A 22281-nucleotide genomic window follows, 5' to 3' on the forward strand; every position below is an offset into this window, starting at 1 on the left:
TATTTAGTTGAATAATCTTTGAAAAGTATGTCAATTATTAATCAAAATTTTATTAAACGTACAACATCAAATTGTAGCACTATTGATACAAAAATCAAACTATTTTTAATTTTTTTTGCACTTTTACAAAATAAACTTGCTTTTATAAGAATTTTCTATTTTATTATTTGATTCATTTATCGTCTGTTTGTGCGAATTTGGGAGTTCTAAATAATAATAATGATAAATAAATAATAAAGATGTGCAGAACGTCGCTTAATTTAACCAAAAGATCAGTTCATGTGAAACATCAGATGTTAGTGAATTATTTGTTTATTTAGAGAACAAAACTCTTTCAGTTGTTTTTATTTTTTTATCTCTGTGATTCATGTGTTTCATAATTTTGCTCTCCTATTTTTTCTCCTGCTGACGTGTCTGGCTGACGCTGACTGAGGTGAAGGTGTGAAGGAAAAATATATTTTTGTCAAGAAAGAGGAGGATGGTGAAAGTGAGACTTCCGGTTGGCAGCAGCGCACAGCCTTCAAAATAAAAGTCAAAAACACAGGACTCATTTATGTTTATTTTATTTTTATTTTTTTCCAGTTTATTTGAACTTTTAATCAAGTTATTCTGTAACGTCAGATCCATAAAATGAGTCCTGTTTAAGTTCTTATCAACGATCTTATTTTAGGAATTTTATTCTTCTTTGTATTTATTATGAAACAATTTTTTAAATTCTGTTTTAATTTGTTGTTGTACAAAACTCCGTGTTCTCTGTAATTATATTCTGATTTTGAGGATATTTTTGTTCCTTGCACACATCACTAATTATTATATTATTGTAATAATATGACAATTATATTATTAAAATAACATAATAATATAAAAATAATAAGAATAAAATAATATAATTATTTAAATAATATAATTATAATATTATTATATTAATACAATAGTTCTGTATAATAATATTAAAAATAAATAATAATAATAATGTGTAATTTTTGCACATTTATTTGATTTTTACTGTGTGATAACACTTATTGTTTTTATTCTGTGTTGTCTTAAATCACTTTCTCATTATTTTTTTGTGTGTCTATTGTTTTATTTTATGTTATTCTATTTCATACGTAACTTTTAAAAAAGGCTTTTATTTTGGAAGTAAACCCAAAGAATCCCAGCCGAACTTATTTCTTGTGTTTTCCAGGAGGAGGAGGTGATGGAGCAGAGAGTAGGAGGAGGAAGAGGAGGAAGAGGAGGGTTGGAGTGAAGCGACCAGCAGCGGGTCTGGCGGTGATGATGGTGATGATGGTGATGATGATGGTGATGGTGATGATGATGGTGGGGATGTGAGTCAGAAGGCGGAGGATCCGGGATGCTCACAGACGCTCCGAACCAACCGAACCCTGCAGACCCACACACAGAGCCTAGAGGAGGAGAATCCCGCAGGATCCAGCGGTGACACGCACGGTGAGTCCGCAACCATCACACCCACACCGGCGGCCGCGCCGCACAGACACGCACCCGAAATCCAGCCACCATCCCCGGCCAGAGGGACCGCCAGCGCCCGGTGGACGGAGCTCCGCGGCCGGATTGGATCTGAAACCCGGCTCGGTCTCGAACCGGTCTCGTGCGTGTCCTGTGGGTGCGTGTGCGTGTTTATGTAATGGGAGTGGGTGCACGTGTCCAGCTGGGCGCGTGCACGGGCCTCCTTACTATGGCGCGCAGTCACACGGATTAACATGATGTAAGGAGATAATGAGGCCGGTGAGCTGCAGCTGATTGAAACCGAGAACAAAGCAGCTGCTATGTGCGCGCGCGTGTGTGCATGTGTGTGTGTGTGTGTGTGTGTGCGTGCGTGTGTGAAGGCAACTGCAGTGACTGTGGAATACCTTCAGTTTCATTCAAATTAGCCACTCATCATTGAAAATGAAAATTTACCTTTTTGTTAATCATTCCGTGCTAATTACGTCACTTTACGTAAACCGGAGTTGGAAAATAAAAATATGAAGAATCTTCTTTGAAGCCTTTACACATCAATAATAAAAAATGAAACATTTTTCTGTGTAACAGAAAAGATAATTTGCTATTTTACACTCTTGTAAAAATGTAGAACTTTCAAAAATATTATTGTGTTTAATATTATAATATATTATAATGTTATTCTGTCATCAAAAATAAGCCCCGCCTTGGAGTCAACGTTCCTCCCCCACTCAGCTCCTTCAGACTAGCCAGCAGCAATTAGCTGAGCTCGTTATAGGAGCTGCTTCTCAGAACAACACTGGTTAAAACGCAGTAAATAGAGAAGCCATGTTGGGGTGACTTCCTGGAGGCGGAGCTTCAGAAAGAGCAGGAGCTTCTTAAAGAGACAGAGGCCCAATTTCAAGATTTTACATTACAAAGTCAAATTTATATCAAGTCATATTTGTGTTGTAAATATAAATTTTTACGGCAACTATTGTTAACATAATTACTTGATTGTGCTAAAATATGCCTGGAAAATACATAACACTGCTCCTTTAAAGTCACATGAGATGAGATGAGCACTGCACCGTTACCTAGCAACCCAACCTGAGCTCCAGCATGTTAGGTCAGCTGGTATGCACTGTACAACAGCTGCTGGAAAAGACAAAGTAATTTGTTGTTTACCCACCATCCAGAAACCACTTGCTGCATTCTGGTTGGTTATGCAGGAGGCCCCGCTTCTGCTTTTCAAAGATACGCGGTTGTAAAATTGCACATCTATTTGCAGCCATTTTCATGCGTGAGTGTAACCGTTGAGCTGGGGTCGTGGCCAGCAGCAGCTTATTTGGATTTAAAGTGACAAAAAAAACAGCTAAAATCTCATTATCTAAAAACAATTTTGAGCCACAAAGGTAAAAAAATGTTTATATAAGCCATAAACATGCCCTACCCTGTTCAAGGAAGCATAATAGGTCACATCTAAAGAAGAAAAGAACCGTTATTCCCTCCAGCTGCCAGAAAACGTCCAGACTGCCTCATTCCAGGACCCCAAACACATAAAAATGTTAGATTTTTTCAGCAGCTTCCAGTCTGAGAGAGACTGAACTGTCTGCTGTTTGTGTCCCGTCTCATTTTAGAGAGCCGGGAAATTACATAACTTGTGCTAATTATTTTGTTCTATTAATAAGCTGTGAATATGTTTCCTGTTAGGCTGCTGTCTGGAGCTGTATAATAACTTCAAAGCCTTCACTTTAGTGAGAAATTTAAGAGATAAAAGTCTCAGATTTTTATTAAACCAGTTCTGACTTTGATAAATTTAAAACCCGTAACCAAAAAGAAACAATTTACAAAAGAAGACGATTGTTTTTAACCTTTTAAAACCCAAATTAAACCAACATTTCTGTATGATTTCACATCCCTTCTCCAAAAAGATTCAAACTGGTTGGATTTCCTATCAGCAGTCGTTCTGAGACACAATGAGTGCAACGCTGAAAGGGTTAAAGAAAATAAAGCACCTTCTGGAAGGGCCTAGTCAAAGTATGGACTCAAATCACATGGAGACGCTGTGACATGACCTAAAATTGTCTGTTCTTCAGTTGTTGTGTTTTCTCAGATGTTCTTTGATGTTAAACAGTCATGTAGTTTCATTCACTCAGTTACTTCAGGAACTTTTTGGGAAAGATTACGTTTAGGAGTATTTTTACTACGCTGTACTGTTTCCTTTTACCTGACTAAAGTTTCTGGATGTTCAAAGTGTGGCCTGGGGGCCATTTGTGGCCCTTCCAATGATTTTGATCGGCCCCCCGACCACAAACCAAAAACATTAAAAATTTGGCCAAATAAATTTAGAAAATATCTGATTGTCTTTTAAAAAGGCAAAGTTTGTTATGTTAAGGGCCTTTAAGGATTTATATAATTCATACAATTTTGGGGGCTGCACAGTGGCGCAGTTGGTAGCACTGTTGCCTTGCAGCAAGAAGGTCCTGGGTTCGATTCCCGGCCGGGGTCTTTCTGCATGGAGTTTGCATGTTCTCCCTGTGCGTGCGTGGGTTCTCTCCGGGTACTCCGGCTTCCTCCCACAGTCCAAAAACATGACTGTCAGGTCAATTGGTTTCTCTAAATTCTCCCTAGGTGTGAGTGTGTGTGTGCATGGTTGTTTGTCCTGTATGTCTCTGTGTTGCCCTGCGACAGACTGGCGACCTGTCCAGGGTGTACCCCGCCTCTCGCCCGGAACGTAGCTGGAGATGGGCACCAGCAACCCTCCCGACCCCATTAGGGACAAGGGTGAACGGAAAATGGATGGATGGATGGATGGATACAATTTTGGTTTATTATCAAACAAGTAAAACTGAAAAATAAGTAACTAAAATTAATTTTTGCATTTTTAATTTAATACATTTTTGTTTCAGACATTTCTTATTGAAAGAAAATGATCTGGAAACTTTTTTTTTGCCTGATTTTATTGTTTATATAAATTATTTTCATTTTAATCTTTTAAATACCAACATTTACAGTTAACTTTATATTTTGGTCAATCTGATGATGTAATTTTTAAATATGAAATTATTAATAATTTGATCAGTTACTCAGTACTTTTTTTTTTACCAAATACTTTTTTATTCTTGACTGATTTTACTTTTACTTGATTAAAAATATGTTGAAGTAATGCTACTTCTACTTTTTACAGTTCTTGGGTACTCTGCCGACCTCTGATGTTAAAGTATCTTATCATTTATTCTATTTAATTTATTTTTTTTTTACAATATATTATCGATTTGCAAAGATTTTAATTGACTTTGTTTTTATTATTAAACTGTCGAGTAAACCATTGGATTTAATTTTACTTTAGTGACATTTGATGTTTCATAACTTTTGTTTGTGTTAAAAATAAATGTATTATTAAAATCATCGGGTTGTATGTGAACGTTAATCCCGGGAGGTCCGGCTGGGCTGAGCTGGATGTGAGTCCGCAGCTCCGGCGCTGCCGGTTCTCCTCCTCCGGTGTTTCCCCCGCCGCCTGCCTCCGCACAGGAAGTGACATCAGGCGGTGTGGGGGCAGGCGGGTAACCACGGCAACGGCCCTGCTGGTGATGAAATGTTTGCGCTGCTCTCTCGGTGCATAAATCTCTCTGCAGTTCATCTCCGTCGCCTTCAGTGCCTCCTCGGAGGGCAGTAACCATGGAGACCCTCTCTCTGTCTCTCTCTCAGACACACACACACACACACACACACACACACACACACACACACACACACACACACACACAGTAATGCTGCTGTAAACAAATGCTATCAAGAGGCAGGTGCGTATGTGTGTGTGCGTAAAGGGGAGGGGAGGTGCGCGTGCGCGTGTGTAGCAGATAAGGCGGTTGGTGACGTCAGAGCAGGAGACCCTGGACTGACCGGAAGCACCGAACCCGGCTCCAACTGGACCGGGTTCTGAATGGATTCCTGTCATCCAGACTTTCTGGTTTCCTTTCTCACCGCATATTCTCAGAAGGATTTAGATTTGGGCTTTGACTAGGCCACTCTAGTCAAACACTCGCAGGGCATTCTGGGTAAATACAACCAAAGCAAACACGCTAGCCTAATGCTAGCAGGAGAAATGGCTGGTGGTGTTTTAACTAAAACAAGAGAAAAATCCAACAACCACTAAAATCCGACGTCATTTTTGTTTACGTTTCGTGTAGAAGGAAGTTTGGCTCCGTTTCTTTTTCAGAGGTTTTCATGTCGTTTCTTTCAGTAGTTCTTGGTTTTTGTTTGTGAAAATAATGAAAACCATCAAAGGTTTTCCTCTTACTTCAGTTAGATACTTTGTGTTGGTTTTTCACATAAAATGAAAATCTCTTGTTGTCATGTGAAAAAGTGTTTGAGAAGGGTAAATACTTTTCTAAGTTCATAAAGAAAGTTAAATAATTTCTTCGTTAAGCTTCCTTCAACAGGTTAGGATCGGTTTATGGCCTATACAAAGCCTGTTCATTACATTTTTTGCTCAAAATCATTATTACGTAATGAGAGTTCAGTTGTTTCAGGGGCTCTGGCTCTGCTGGCCACACCCACAACTCAATGTTTTCATGTGAAAATGGCTGCAAACAGATGTACAATTATACAACCGTACATCATTGAAAAGCAGAAGTGGAGCCTCCTGCGTAACCAACAAGAGTGGATGGGAAGTCAACAACATAGCACTTTCTCTCTTCCAGCAGCCATTGTACAGCGCATACAACAGTAAAACCAGCTGAGTAAATGTGCTTTGGTTGCTAGGCAACCGTGCAGTGTTCATAGATTGAGGTTTTGGAAATGGCTCTCTCTCCAGATGCCGGTTTTTTAAGCACTAGGACTGTTTTAGAAGCAGATGAGACCCAAATGGAAGTATAAAAATGCACAAAATGTGAATTTTGCACAATAGGTTCCCTTTAAAGCAACATTTACATAATGAAGTATTTCCGGTCGTGTTCTGGGCTCATCAGCATACAGGTGATTGTTTTGGTGAGGCAGGAGGACTTCAGCTCCCAGGATGCCTGAGCAGAGCAACGACTACCGGGTGGTGGTGTTCGGAGCAGGCGGGGTGGGGAAGAGTTCGCTCGTTCTTCGGTTTGTTAAAGGCACCTTCAGGGACACCTACATCCCCACGGTGGAGGACACCTACAGACAGGTGAGACACAAACAAGTCATTCTTGATTGTTCAGGAAAAACGTCTCCTAGGAGGCAAAACATCATGTCTTCATGTTTGGCCAAAACATATTTGGCTAAAAAGAATGAAGACATGCAGAAACTGAACCGCTGACCCAGATTGTGACCTGAATGAAGTGGATGTCTGTCGTCTCTGCAGGTGATCAGCTGCGACAAGAGCGTCTGCACGCTGCAGATCACTGACACGACAGGAAGTCACCAGTTCCCCGCCATGCAGCGGCTCTCCATCTCCAAAGGTCACGCCTTTATCCTGGTCTATTCCATCACCAGCCGCCAGTCCCTGGAGGAGCTCAAACCCATCTACCAACAGGTCCGTCTGCGCCCCTTCTGAGGAGCAGGAGGCTGAGAAGCCTGGTGTCGCAAAAAAGCCTCAAACCCAAAACTAAAATAACTTCTAGAAATGTGGTTACATGTTGTTTATTTTGATATATCAGTTGTAGAAAACATTAGTATTAGTATTAATATATGTTTTAAGCTCAGGATTAAGATTAATTACTGAATTTATTTGTGAAAATTCACCACATTTTCACATGTTCACTTCCATGAATCAGGTGTAGTTCACACTTCGACCACTAGGTTGATATCTAAGTAGTTTTAATAGTACCTTGATTATAGATTAACCAACATTTCACTAGTCCATAAGGAGTGAAGGCCCCCACAATCCCCAAGCGTTGATAACAGAATATTAGATTCTGCAGCGTTGAATCAAAAACTGTTGTTTCCAATCAACAGTTAAGATCATAAAACTCCTAATGGATCATTTTCAATGTTGTGATACTTTTAAAATCCAAACACAAATGCCAGAAAAATCCTACTGCCACAGAAATGTATTTGTGGAGGACTAGATGTTGAAATTTAACTAAAAAGTGCTTTAATGAATAATAATGAGTCTACATTTTTTTACAATTTGTTTTATAGTTTTCCATTTTTTCACTTCAAGTGTATATTTGTTTTTCAATTAAAATGTGTTCGTATTAAAAGTGGGCAATATTTAATGTGGTTCATTAATAGGCCTATCGCAATAAGCCATAAATCCATTAGTAGCGATAATTAATACAGGCTCAATAATTATCATTTTTCCCTTTTCTCTCTTTTTACCAAAAACTAGATGATAAAAATCTTTATTCTGATGTTTTGGTCTCAACCAGCCATTATTTTTGCAGGACAGTTTTGTTAACAGAGACTTTACAATTTTAATTTATTGTTTCTGTTGTTTTATTGATTTATTTTGGATATTTTAAATGTCTTCCAGTTCCAGTGTTAAATATTCATTAGAATTTAAAGTTTATTGAGCTTTGAGAATGTATTATTATGCCATTATTACCATTATGTTACTTGAAAATAGTCTCAAAACAACAATATTATCGTTTATCGCAATAATTTCTGGGACATTTTATCGTGACAGGCCTGCAGACAGCAATGTTTAGACCTACTGTACTTATAAGTAACTGATTAATCTGCAGATTCTGGCCATCAAAGGGAGCGTGGAGTCCATTCCCATCATGCTCGTGGGCAACAAGAGCGACGAGACGGCCCAGCGCGAGGTGGAGACCAAGGTGGGCGAGGCTCAGGCCACTTCCTGGAAATGCGCTTTCATGGAGACGTCGGCGAAGACGAACAGCAACGTGAAGGAGCTGTTCCAGGAGCTGCTGGCGCTGGAGAAGAAGCGGGACATGAGCCTGAGCATCGACGGGAAGCGCTCAGGGAAACAGAAACGAGCCGACAAGCTGAAGGGGAAGTGCAGCGTCATGTAGGGCGAGGGAGGTGCTGGCAGTCCGCCTCTCTGCCCCAGACGAACAAAACGCCTGGAACATTCACGCCGGGCCTGGACCGGACTGGGTCTCTGATCTGTACATATGAGCTCCACTGCTAACAACAGCAGGAAATCTGGACCTTAAGGACCCACAACGCCAACGTTTCTGTTTCTAAACGTTCCTGGACCTGGAAATACTTTAGGATTAAACAATCTGGTGTTTTCCTTCCCTTCTGACCGTAACGGCAGAGTCAGTCCGTCGGTTTTACAGCATGCACCTCAACATGAAGGCCGGAGCTGCAGCGGACTCATTACTGACCATTTCTACGCTTGTATCTCTTCTCTGGCTGCTGGTATCCTGGAGGAAGTCTGGGAATTCTGATGCAACACATTAATAACCGTTTCTGGGACCAGAGGCTGAAGGTTGGAAGGCCAAAGGTCACCTGTTGGCAGAAAGGTCCTGTAGTATCTATAACAAGTTTTTGTTGGTGTGGATCTGGGAAAAGTGTCATCAGAGATTTACACATTTCTGTTCTATTATTTTTTTTGTTTTTGAGATTGGACCTGCTAGTTCTGATTTATCTCTCAGAACTTTAAGACCTGAATAAAACAGGTGCATCGCCTGATCAACATGGTTCCAAGTTCTGCAAATCCTCGCTAAGGAACTGATTATTTGATCTGGCTTTGCCGAAACAGAGATGGACCTAACAGTTCAGGAATAGTTCCCTTGGATTGGAGTTTCAGTCCTCAAGTGGTGGGCACAGCTATAACCGCTAATGCGCTAATAGCCGAGCTAATTCTTTTGTTTAGTGTTTGAAAACATCTAGCACACTTAGCTTCTCCTAAATAAAGTTTTCCAGAAGAATGAATTTACTTGGCTGTTTTGTAAACTTTCAGTTGAATAAAGGTCAGCGTCTGTGTTGAAGTTTTGGTTATCCACTCTTAAGGTTTCTAATAGTCATGCTCTTATTTTGACGTCTTATGCAGCAGCTTCACTTCCTGTCCTCATGTTCTGTGTTTGTAAAGAAACTTTTTTTTTTGTAAAGAAACTTTACATGCTTTCTAACTTTGCACATGACGTCACTCTCAAACCTCGGCCTGTGTTCTGTCACATCACCATATGTAGTCAGACAGTAGTAGCACAAACTGACGGCTGTATCTGTCATTAGCACATGTTTTTATTTAATAAGCAACATAACATCACGAGTAGAAGTTAGATCGTCAGACACTTTGTTATTAACAGCTGTATGACATCCCGACTTAGCTTTCAGCTAGTCAGATCATCTTCACGGAACAGGAAGAGAGTTTTATATTCGGCGTGTGTTTTGTAGTTGACTGAAGATACAGCTAGATCCTGCTTTAAATACACTTTGAAATCACGACAATGCATGTATATCCATCTAGTTACCATTGAAAACAAGTTATTGACTTATTTTTGTCGTTTCTTGTCGCGTATGCTCCTCTAAATGTCGCGGACCTCTTAATGCGCATGCGTACTCACCGCGTATGCTGATCTGGCAGAAGAGCTACTCCACCGTGGCATTTACGGCTCCTGTAAATGCCGTAAAAAACGCACATGCGGTGTTCTAATATCGCTTTTATTTAGTCGATTTCACTGTAAAAATGGTCACCGGTTGCTGCGCAAACAGACAAGGGTGAAAACCAAACTTGTCATTTTATTTTATAACTTTTAACTGATGGCGTTGGAGAGCAGCCGTAAATCAGCAGCCCTCGGTGCAATGGCGGGTTTGCAGCGAACACGTTTTCCAAGGTAAGAAGATTAACGTTCATATCATTTATTAGTTAGATTAGAAAAATGTCAAATATTGCATTATGGCAAAGGTAAACGTCTAACTATCAGTAACCATGGAAACAGTGCCGCACCGTAGCCTAGCATGTTTGGAAAAACATGCTAGGTTAGCATCTTGTGTTTTGTACGTTTTTAAGGCTGCTCCGGTTTAAGGGGAACCGCTGTTTATGACGGTGATATAAATCATGTGGTGTGAATTCAGGCAAAGTCGGTAATTTGATCAACATGTCAGGATGGAGCAGGTACGGGTCGGTTTCCAAGCTAGCTGCTTCAGGCTTCTGTAAAAACCGCAGGCTATGAGCCCCAGCCCGGGGCTCGGCCATAGACAGCCCTATGAAACCGTCACCATATGTGGAGGTGAGGTAGATGAGATGGACCCAGATATGAAGAGTAAATGATGATCTAATGAAGAATAACACACAAATCCAGGCAGCACAGGTGAGCAGAGGCAAAAAACTCACACTGGTAGCAACTGAGAATAAAGTCGACTTCAGACAGAATAGACGAGGGAACATAGATACAGTGGGATTAAATACACAGGGAGTAATCAAGGGAACAGGACACAGCTGGGATCACTCAAGGGGTAGACAGGACAACACAGAGACTCAACTGACACAGAAACCTAACCTGAGATGGAGGTCCAGATGTTGTTTTGACCAAAATAAAAACTGCTTAAGGAACAGTATAGAGCCCAAGATTTGTCATTACCTCCAAATAAACATTCATCCCCATCTCCTGCTCTGCTCATATTTTGGTATCCAACGGCTACATAAACTGTCAGTGCAATCCACCTCCCAGTAACATCGTCCAGTCAGACTCTCTCTGCTCAGAACCTGAGGCTTTTTAATGAATCTGCCTGGATCACTAGAATAAGACTGAAGTTGATGCATCACTGCCACCTTCCTGTTCCCCTCTGATAGTACCAGATATCTGTCTGCTGTGTTTGGATCCATAGTGATTTCACATGAATATTTTAAGAATCCAGCTCTGGTCTTTGGTTCTGGTTCTGTTATTAAATCATCTTCAGTTCCATCAGTGAGATGTTTGTCCATGAGTCTCTCAGGACGTCCTGTAGTTTCTCTCTGAGCTCTGACACAGCTGCTGCCACGTCCTCAAAGTGTCTCAGAGGACGGATGTTGATGCTGGATGAGTGTGTAGACTCACTGAGTGCTGGCAGTGAGGGGTAGTTGAGGAGAAACTGGCTGTGATCCTCTGTGTGTGAGAGCTGCTCCAGCTCAGCGTCTTTCCTCTTCAGCTCAGTGATCTCCTGCTCCAGCTTCTCCTGAACATCTTTGACTCGACTCACTTCAGTTTCCTGCTGGGATCTGATCTGCCGCTTCACATCAGAGCTTCTTTTCTGGAGGAGACGGATCAGCTCAGTGAAGATCTTCTCACTGTCCTCCACTGTTTTATCAGCAGAGTGATTGATGGCCTCCACCTCCTGTTGAAGCAGCTTCACATCTTTCTCTCTGTCCTGGATTCTCTGCTGGATGTTTCCTCGTCTCACCTCCAGCTCTCTCTGCCTCTCAGTCCTTTCTGCTGCAGCTGACACTGTGTCGTGACCTTTATGTTCATCCAGTAAACAAATGAGACAGATACACTTCTGATCAGTGCGGCAGAACAACTTCATCACCTCATCATGCTGAGAGCAGATGTTCTCCTGAAGGTTCTTGGACGGCTCCACCAGCTTGTGTTTCTTAAATGTCTCTGAATCATAATGAGGCTGAAGGTGTTTCTCACAATAAGAGGCCAAACAGATTAAACAGGACTTGATGGCTTTCAGTTTTCTTCCAGTGCAGAAATCACAGGCCACGTCTGCATGTCCAGCATAGCAGTGATCAGCAGGAGCAGCTTGGAGTTCCACGTTCTTCAGCTGCTCCACTAAAGCTGCTAGCATGGTGTTCTTCTGTAGGACAGGCCTTGGTATGAAAGTTTTCCTGCACTGAGGGCAGCTGTGGATTCGCTTGTAATCTTCTCCTTATCTGTGTTACTTTATAGCCCTTATACTGTATACTTCAGCAACTTGCTTGAATGCCAACAATGCTGTGTATAAAAGAACGAAAATAAATATGCTCTAATTCTTATAACGCTGAGCCAAAACAATGTGATTTTTCAATATGGCAACATTTAAAAACTTTATAGTGAGCCCCAGCTTTGATATTGTCCCATTTCTGAACTATGAAATGTAGTTTTGTTCTTTTTATTAAACCTAAATCAGTCAGTCAGTGTGTTGATGCCAAAAACTCTCTAATTCTTTCTATAGAAGTGTTGTTGTCATTAAAGACTTTCAACATTTATTCAGCAACATTTCCCCAGAAACCCTCAGCGTCACCATGGCCTGACTTCAGGGGAAGGGAAGGCCTGTACTTGCTTATGTACTGAGGCAGAGTCTGAAGCTGAAGCAGTAAATGATGCAATTATATCAGTGTTCAAGTCATATTTATCAGTTTCCACCAGTATAATAGACTCACCTTCAGCAGCCTTTGTAAGATTAACAAGGTCTTTCTAAATGATTTCTGATTCAGTGAATAAATTCAAGTTCAGAAATACTTTATTGATCCCAGGGGAAATCAAATCACATCAGCGTGACTCCTACTGTGTATAGAGACAGTATGTAATGCTAAATACGGTTTAATGGAATAGTACAACATCATAACTCCTTAAGGTGTTTGTCAAGTTCAGCAGAAAAAGAATCATGACATTCCAAAAAGCTAACTCATCTGTTTAGCTAACTTATCTTAGCTGTTTAGCTAACTCATCTGTTTAGCTAACTTATCTGCTTAATTTACCTTATAAGCTAAAATTAACAAAGCTGTTTAACTGTAACTTGTTTTTTTAATCAGGAAATTAGGAATTTTAGGTCCCAAGTCAGAAAAACATATGTAATGTTAAAAAAAAAAACACTTCAAGGTTTCTGCAGTTGAATTGCTAATTGCTGTTAGCTGGTCAATGATTTCCCATTGACCAGCATACAGAATACAGTATAATACTTCCTTTCAAATCTAAAAGATTTGACTATTTTTAAAAACTTTTTCCAATATGTTTGGCTTAAAAATAATTCTACAAACTGGACTGTATTTCTGAATATCTTAATTTATTGTGTATTTTACAGCGTTTTTTTCCCCCACTGTAATATCCTTTCCTACCACTTTTCTGGGCAGGTTTTGTATTTTCTCTGATCTGGTGAGATTGTTATGTTTAAAAACTGATACAGCATAGTTTATATGTTTTTTTCATCATCTTACCCACTGATTAATGTATATGACCATTATCAAATTCAAACATTTACACCAGTAAATAGTGCAGGACCTTCTCCAGTCCGCTGTTAAACCCAGACTCAGACCAACACGCCAGTTTGTTGCCATCTTCTGGATAACTTATGGCATTACAACTCAGTCAGCTGTTTTCCAGGCTTTCTGAACTTTTGCTGCTTTTATGCAAATTTCACAAACCTTTCATTGAGAGTGGGGACAATTAGACATAAAATATGTCGCTTTAATTTGAATTCTAATCCCGTTCATACAGACCCTTTCAACAAATTAGAATATTATTGAAAAGTCTTATTTATTTCAGGAATTTTATCTCCACTTCATCGTTACAGACAAATGGATGTTTGAAAGACTTTATTGCTGTAGAATTTATTTTTTTAAATAATTGTTGGATTTGCAGTAAAAGTTAGAAAATTAAATATTTCTTGTTTGCTTTCTTCCCTTTTTGCTGGTTTATTTTTCAATAGGAACATAAAGTGCAACGGATATTATAAATAAAGAAAATTATAAACCGTTTTCCGTCTGAAAGAATGAGGATAAACCTGCAAAATACAAGCTTTTTCATCTGATTCTGATTAATTTAGTTTATTGGGTGGAAGTTTGGTCCGTCCGTCTGTTTGCTGCCCCCTAGAGGACAGATAGTGCGACTCTCCGGTTTGTGTGCTGAGATTTTTTCAAACTGCATCCAAATAATCAGCTGCAGGTCGTTTCAAGTAAATAAGATTTTAATCTAGGCAACATTTTAATACATTTAAGGGATTTGTTTTCTGCATAGACTTCCAAGATTTTCTAACCTCTTGAAAACCAAACAGAGCAACAGTAATAATTATTTTACATATATGGAAGAATATATATAATATATATAGTTGAATATATTTTAGTATATTATGAAATAAAAGAGAACCTTAGCCAAATTGTACAGCTGTTTTACAATATTTTTGTCAAAATACTCATTATTACATATAAAACTTCTCACTTTCAGTCCTGATTGAGTTCATTTAAAGATTATATTGACACATTAAATCCATGGTTTAATTATTATTTACTAATCGGATATTCAGGTAAACAAATTTTCATTTTGACTTAATGTTTGCTAAATATATGATGGCCATATGGATTTGCTGTATGGTTTCTCAAGACTTCATTAATTATGCTGTTCCAGAACTAATCTAACTTTTAATAACATTTTTATTGTTTTTTGAGCCAAATTGGGGCCATAAAGTTTGTTCAAAAGAAATTTAAAAAGAAATCAGAAGCTGAAAAAAATCCTTAAATCTGAAAAGTAGCTTTGAATTTTTTTTCTTGAGTTTTGTAACATTTTTTCAGTTTCAAATCTATTTTTTCAGTTTCATCTGTTTTTTCTTTTGAACAAACTTTATGACCCCAATTTAGCTCCATATTTTTTGTAGGAAATTGTTGTTGTTGAGACAAAACCGGTTTGTTAGTGCTGGAGTTTGTAGGAACAGAACAATGTGTTGATAAGCAGGAAGATGTGCAGGGAATCTGTTCAAAGTTCAGAATAAAATGTGTCCCTGTTCGGGTGAACTTGGTCCAAATAACCAGGATGGTCACCAAACTGTCCACTGGGGGGCGCTGACAGGAAGTTAATGGATCCAACCTGCAGATAGTGATTCGACCGCTACAGGTATAAAACAGGGTTTGAAGGCCTGAGCAGGAGTCGGATGTGATTCATGTTTGTCCCTGTTTGTGTTCAGATGGCTGCCCTGAACGCTGAACTCAAACAGATCTTGGACAACAAAGAGAGACGGTGTCCAAGATCAACAGACTGAGTCACACGGAGGTGACGTCAGAGCAACCGAGCTGCAGGTACGTTTCTCCCAGAGACAACAAACCTTCAAAACAGCCCTCTATAACCCAGTTAAAACTGGAGCAGGTTTTTACTTTCTCTTTTAGGCTAGATGGTGTTTTTAATATCGCTAATCACCATAAATAAATAGATCTGATCAATTTCCTCTGCTAAAATCTACAGAGGAATCCTGAAATAAGAAGGTGTTTCTTCTCACTCTATTTATGTTCTGGAGGAAAATATTCAGTTATTGGATAGGAAATGTTCACATATTAATCCCTCGGGTCAGAGGTGGGCTTGCTAGCTGAAAAGCTAGTTATGTTAACTCCAGATCACTAAACATTAGCTCTGCTAACATGCTACACCAACATTGTATTTGGTGGAAGCTAATGCTAAAGTGCTAACTTCAATGACTTATTATGTTGTGCTACAAAGTAATAAATCATTCTCTATAATTTATAAGCAGTTATTTCATTCTTAGCTGCTCATTAGCGCTACAGGAAGTGATCCTTTAGAACAGACCTTTCACTCACAGTTTTAGTTTTATACCTGTTGTCGAGTATTGCTAACGCAGCACAGATGTTGAACTTTATTCAACTGAAAATGTACAAAAGATAAATTAGCGATTTGGAATTTATCTGTACACTTTAATTTAAGTTAAGCTACGTGAGCTAAATGCTTTTAAAGTTGTGACGTCAATCCATCAAGGCTGTGGCTTTCCAAATCATCATTTAATAACTACATCTTGTATTTATTTGGGTTATTTTTGTCTGATATGTGTATCTGTTTGATAATCTGAAACATAAAGACTGACAAAAACTAAAAATAGAAGAAATAAGATAAATTTTCACATCATTAGGTGAGTTTCCTTTGCACATATAATTGCACAATTTGAGATTTTGAAAATAAATTTGCTTATTGGAAACACAGCAATTTTGAAAAAAAACGTTTTAGTTTTGCCGGTCGAATGACCGTATTGAAATTGGTTTATTTCGCAAAACACAATTAAATACTTTTTCGCATCACACAAGTCACATGATAAACAACTGGATGTTACTACTGGCGGAAGCGACAAAGAAGAAGAAGAAGACTACAGGAAGTAGTTGTAGGATAATGATGCTTCATGTTTTTTAATGATTTACTGTGTGGACAAACTTACGTTTAGTTTCTTATTTAATGGAAAAACTGCAATTGCAAAATAGTGTTTTTTCGACATTAGCGAAATACTGACAAAGTTTTACGAACATTTGTGATGGAAACGCAGCCATTGAGGGACAGGAGGGAATGTTTTCTGGCTGTTTGACCCGAGAATCTCAGTGAAGTTCTCATTTATTTCCAGTTAGGGATCTGAGAACTCATCCCGACATCAAACCGTCTTTAGATCCTTTGCAGCTGAATCAGTTAAAGTATTTATTTAAAGCTGACATGCTGGATGTAAAACCCTCTGCAGGACTTTCCGCTGTTTGGACAGAGAGTCGTCCAGATATCAACCTTTTCTGTTCTGCCTTTGGCTAACTTGTTGTTTCTCAGGTTTGCATCAGGATAAAGATTAGCTTTCATGGAGAGCATGATGTCCGAGCTGCAGGTTGATAACTCAGCCAACTCTTCATCTCCCACATTTAAACCAAACAGCTGGTTTCATTACACAAACAGACGCTATCCTGCTGCCTCCCTTCTGTTACGGGAAGTCTCCATCCTTCTCATTCCCCCATCGCCTGATGGACCAAGAAACTCCTCTCTGATTGGCCCTCAGCTCAGGCTCCCCAGCAGCCAATCAGCTTGCTCTGTGGAAGTGGTGCAAAGCATCTCCTGAGGGTCTGACTGCCGGGAAGTCAGGGATGTACGAGCATCTCCTCCTCCTCCTCACTGTTTCCGGGAAGTGTGTGTGTGTGTGTGTGTGTGGGCGTGTGTGTGTGTGTTTTGCATGCAGCATCACGATTCATCACATCGTTTTTTGGGGGGGGTTCTTTGCTGTCAGCTGCTGAGTCATCTTTTCATGATATTAATGTGGCTGCATCTCGTGATGAAGTTCAGTTTTTCCCCTAAAAGCAGACAAAGAGAATGACTCATCAGAGGCTGCAGCAGCTGATGGAAACATGAAGGAAACATGATGAAAACATGAAGGAAACATGATGAAAACATGAAGGAAACATGATGGAAACATGAAGGAAACATGAAGGAAACATGATGAAAACATGAAGGAAACATGAAGGAAACATGAAGGAAACATGATGAAAACATGAAGGAAACATGAAGGAAACATGAAGGAAACATGAAGGAAACATGATGAAAACATGAAGGAAACATGATGGAAACATGAAGGAAACATGATGAAAACATGATGAAAACATGATGAAAACATGAAGGAAACATGATGGAAACATGAAGGAAACATGATGAAAACATGATGAAAACATGAAGGAAACATGATGGAAACATGAAGGAAACATGATGAAAACATGATGAAAACATGAAGGAAACATGATGGAAACATGAAGGAAACATGAAGGAAACATGATGGAAACATGATGAAAACATGATGAAAACATGATGGAAACATGATGGAAACATGAAGGAAACATGATGGAAACATGATGAAAACATGAAGGAAACATGATGGAAACATGAAGGAAACATGATGGAAACATGAAGGAAACATGATGGAAACATGAAGGAAACATGATGAAAACATGATGAAAACATGAAGGAAACATGATGGAAACATGAAGGAAACATGATGGAAACATGATGAAAACATGATGAAAACATGAAGGAAACATGATGGAAACATGAAGGAAACATGATGGAAACATGAAGGAAACATGATGGAAACATGATGAAAACATGAAGGAAACATGATGAAAACATGAAGGAAACATGATGGAAACATGAAGGAAACATGATGAAAACATGAAGGAAACATGATGAAAACATGATGAAAACATGATGAAAACATGAAGGAAACATGAAGGAAACATGATGAAAACATGAAGGAAACATGATGAAAACATGAAGGAAACATGATGAAAACATGAAGGAAACATGATGAAAACATGATGAAAACATGAAGGAAACATGATGGAAACATGAAGGAAACATGAAGGAAACATGATGGAAACATGAAGGAAACATGATGGAAACATGAAGGAAACATGATGAAAACATGAAGGAAACACGATGAAAACATGAAGGAAACATGATGGAAACATGAAGGAAACATGATGAAAACATGAAGGAAACATGATGGAAACATGAAGGAAACATGATGGAAACATGAAGGAAACATGATGAAAACATGAAGGAAACATGATGGAAACATGAAGGAAACATGATGAAAACATGAAGGAAACATGATGGAAACATGAAGGAAACATGATGGAAACATGATGGAAACATGAAGGAAACATGATGGAAACATGAAGGAAACATGATGAAAACATGAAGGAAACATGATGGAAACATGAAGGAAACATGATGAAAACATGAAGGAAACATGATGGAAACATGATGAAAACATGATGAAAACATGATGGAAACATGAAGGAAACATGAAGGAAACATGATGGAAACATGATGGAAACATGATGGAAACATGAAGGAAACATGATGAAAACATGAAGGAAACATGATGGAAACATGAAGGAAACATGATGAAAACATGAAGGAAACATGATGAAAACATGAAGGAAACATGATGGAAACATGAAGGAAACATGATGGAAACATGATGAAAACATGATGGAAACATGATGGAAACATGAAGGAAACATGATGGAAACATGATGAAAACATGAAGGAAACATGATGGAAACATGAAGGAAACATGATGGAAACATGAAGGAAACATGATGAAAACATGATGAAAACATGATGGAAACATGAAGGAAACATGATGGAAACATGAAGGAAACATGATGGAAACATGATGAAAACATGATGGAAACATGATGGAAACATGAAGGAAACATGATGGAAACATGATGAAAACATGAAGGAAACATGATGGAAACATGAAGGAAACATGATGGAAACATGAAGGAAACATGATGAAAACATGATGAAAACATGATGAAAACATGAAGGAAACATGATGGAAACATGAAGGAAACATGATGGAAACATGATGAAAACATGATGAAAACATGAAGGAAACATGATGAAAACATGATGAAAACATGAAGGAAACATGATGGAAACATGAAGGAAACATGAAGGAAACATGATGGAAACATGAAGGAAACATGATGGAAACATGAAGGAAACATGATGAAAACATGAAGGAAACATGATGAAAACATGAAGGAAACATGATGGAAACATGAAGGAAACATGATGAAAACATGAAGGAAACATGATGGAAACATGAAGGAAACATGATGGAAACATGAAGGAAACATGATGGAAACATGATGAAAACATGAAGGAAACATGATGGAAACATGAAGGAAACATGATGGAAACATGAAGGAAACATGATGAAAACATGAAGGAAACATGATGGAAACATGAAGGAAACATGATGAAAACATGAAGGAAACATGATGGAAACATGATGAAAACATGATGAAAACATGAAGGAAACATGATGGAAACATGAAGGAAACATGAAGGAAACATGATGGAAACATGATGGAAACATGAAGGAAACATGATGAAAACATGAAGGAAACATGATGGAAACATGAAGGAAACATGATGAAAACATGAAGGAAACATGATGAAAACATGAAGGAAACATGATGGAAACATGAAGGAAACATGAAGGAAACATGATGGAAACATGATGGAAACATGAAGGAAACATGATGAAAACATGAAGGAAACATGATGGAAACATGAAGGATTATTTGATATTTAGTGCACAGATAAAAGAGTAGGTAGTAATTGAGGGTAACAAAAGTTTGATTTCTTTCTTTATTTACTAAAAAAAACTTAAAAACATAAATCTAAATGTTTTATTTTTATGTTCAGGACTAATATGGCACAATATTTTATTACAAACAAATTGGTCTGATCAACATTTTACTAAAACTGTCAATTTGGAAGTTATCGAGGAAAAATATGATCTTTTTTTAAATTAAAAATTGTAAAAAAATAAAAATAAAAAATCTAAACTTTTTATTTTTATCTACACAACTAACATGATATTTTATCAAACTCTATAAAGACCAAATAAAACAGTCAGGATGCTATTTATTTAAAAACAGCCACTCTAAAGGCACATTATGAAGCAAAATGACAAAATTTTACTTTGAGAAAATTTCCAACATTTCTTAAAGAAGAGAAATGATCGTTTAATCTGTTTTTTATTTTAAATCAAGCAACAAGTCAGTGTCTGTGAGCTGGGAAGATGAGTTCCTGTGGTTGACCACCAGATGGCGCCACAGATCAACCTGCAGTTCTGTTTCTGTGCAGCAGGGGGCGCAGTGAGACCACAGATGTGCAGCAGCGTGAGTTGCAGGTTGTTTTGATGGGATTGCGTGAGTCACAGACAGACAACCTGAGTCACGTGTCTGCTTCACTGCCCTCCTCACTGTCTGTAAATCTCAGACTTTCTCTCGTCTAGTTTTACTCACAGCTCCGATTTAGACGCCGATGCTTCCAAAATGACACGTCTTGCTTTCTCCATCATTTGAGTCACGGTGTATTTTTAGCACTTTTGCATTCACTACGTGGAAAGCATTTATAGGAAATACGGACAGATAGGAATGTTATTCTGCAGTTGATCTGGAACAGTTTGTGTTTATGCTTCCGATGCGTTAGAGCTGGTATTTGATCCAACAACATGATGCACATTAAAACTGGACCTCAGATCAGCTGTGTTCTCAGCAGACCTTTTTTTCTCCTGCAAACCTCCAATCAGGGTGTGTTTTGTGTGTGAGAGCAGGATATTTGCTGAGTCATGCTGTTTTCTTCTTCTTCTACCGGAATCACTCGCTGACTTTTGCCCCATTTTCTGCTCTCAGACAGGCATTTTGATGTGTCATCTCTGATGTTTTTCCTATAATTTCTGCCTCTCAGCACCTTCTGCTGCTGCTGCCCTGCAGTCGGTCTCTACTTAAACGAATCCTGATTTTACCATCTGGGGTTTTGCTCTGTTAGCAGCAGACATGGCAGTAAACTCATCGTGTTTTGCCCACCTTGCACAGTGACTAATCACATTTATACTTTAAAAAAACAAAACTACTTCCTTCCCAGCTGGAATAGTGTGAGCTTTGGTAACCTTGATGTTTGCCGGTTAATCTGTGTTGACAATTAGTGCATCAGTGATTGCATGCAAACATTCCTGAGAACCCAGGCCTTGCCAGTACCTGAGCAGCGCTGCAGTTGGTGTTTTAATAAACAGTAGCTGTCACTGCTGCAGAATTGACCTGTCTGCACTGCAGATACAGTTTCTAATCTGAAGTTAGGAATGTGGCTCTGTACTTTCTATTTACTTGAAATAACAATAACACGCGCGGCGGACATATTTATAGTGTGTCTGATGCCCAAATCCACAGATTTTTGTGTGTAAATAGTTTATTTAGGGTTCAATCTTTATGTTACTGTGCAAATGTTCACGTTTTCAGATAACATTAGCATTTTAGCTCATTTTTATGAAAAGCCTCTTGCAGTAAGTCCATGTCAGTAAACATGCTATGATAGCCCACATGCTGTTGATTTTTGCTAACTTTAGCATTTGTTTCTAAGTTTGCCTCAGACAGCTGTTTACACACGTTTCTTTAAATCAACAAACACAAACGATCATTTTCATCATCAGCGTGTCGATGAATGGAAATGACTGATTTCATATAAATTCTCTTTGCTTCCCCTTTAAGTTGTACTGAAAAGTTAGCTGAAACAAAAAAGGCTAATTAATCAGAAATCTCTCGACCCCGCTACGGTACCTCTGCGACCCTCTTACCTGCCGCAACCCCCATGTTGAAGACCTCTAAGCTAAATAATGTAAATTACCAGATTTCAGCAAGTTTCTTCTTCTAAAGCTGAACTTTCTATTAATTGTTAA

At 38.7% G+C, this 22281-nt stretch overlaps 2 protein-coding genes across 4 annotated transcripts; one reads left to right on the forward strand and one right to left on the reverse strand.

Annotated features, from left to right (window-relative positions):
• The first annotated feature begins 1198 nt into the window (after positions 1-1198).
• LOC114151499 (GTP-binding protein Di-Ras1-like) lies at positions 1199-9314 on the forward strand. 3 transcript variants are annotated; one of them, XM_028028758.1, is made up of 4 exons: positions 1199-1449; positions 6442-6598; positions 6776-6946; positions 8100-9314. In XM_028028758.1, the coding sequence occupies exons 2-4, from the start codon at positions 6461-6463 to the stop codon at positions 8388-8390; spliced, it is 600 nt and encodes a 199-aa protein (XP_027884559.1). In that variant the 5' UTR covers positions 1199-1449; positions 6442-6460; the 3' UTR covers positions 8391-9314. The 3 variants fall into 3 exon arrangements, with proteins under 3 accessions (XP_027884559.1, XP_027884557.1, XP_027884558.1); XM_028028756.1 differs by having other exon boundaries at positions 1200-1449; positions 6414-6598; XM_028028757.1 differs by lacking the exon at positions 1199-1449 and adding an exon at positions 1466-1624 and having other exon boundaries at positions 6414-6598.
• Positions 9315-10188: 874 nt separating this feature from the next.
• On the reverse strand, positions 10189-22195 carry LOC114151019 (tripartite motif-containing protein 29-like). Its single transcript, XM_028027897.1, has 2 exons — positions 22180-22195; positions 10189-12176 (listed from the first exon to the last, which is right to left on the reverse strand). The coding sequence occupies exons 1-2, from the start codon at positions 22193-22195 to the stop codon at positions 11212-11214; spliced, it is 981 nt and encodes a 326-aa protein (XP_027883698.1). The 3' UTR covers positions 10189-11211.
• Between the last annotated feature and the right edge of the window lie 86 nt (positions 22196-22281).

This window comes from Xiphophorus couchianus, chromosome 9 (assembly GCF_001444195.1).
Source record: "Xiphophorus couchianus chromosome 9, X_couchianus-1.0, whole genome shotgun sequence".
NCBI lineage: Eukaryota > Metazoa > Chordata > Actinopteri > Cyprinodontiformes > Poeciliidae > Xiphophorus > Xiphophorus couchianus.

Coding starts and splice junctions, on each gene's coding strand:
- LOC114151499 (XM_028028758.1), top strand. CDS start 6,461: ATGCCTGAGCAGAGCAACGACTACCGGGTGGTGGTGTTCGGAGCAGGC. Junction 6,599..6,775: donor TGGAGGACACCTACAGACAG/GTGAGACACAAA, acceptor TCGTCTCTGCAG/GTGATCAGCTGCGACAAGAG. Junction 6,947..8,099: donor TCAAACCCATCTACCAACAG/GTCCGTCTGCGC, acceptor ATTAATCTGCAG/ATTCTGGCCATCAAAGGGAG.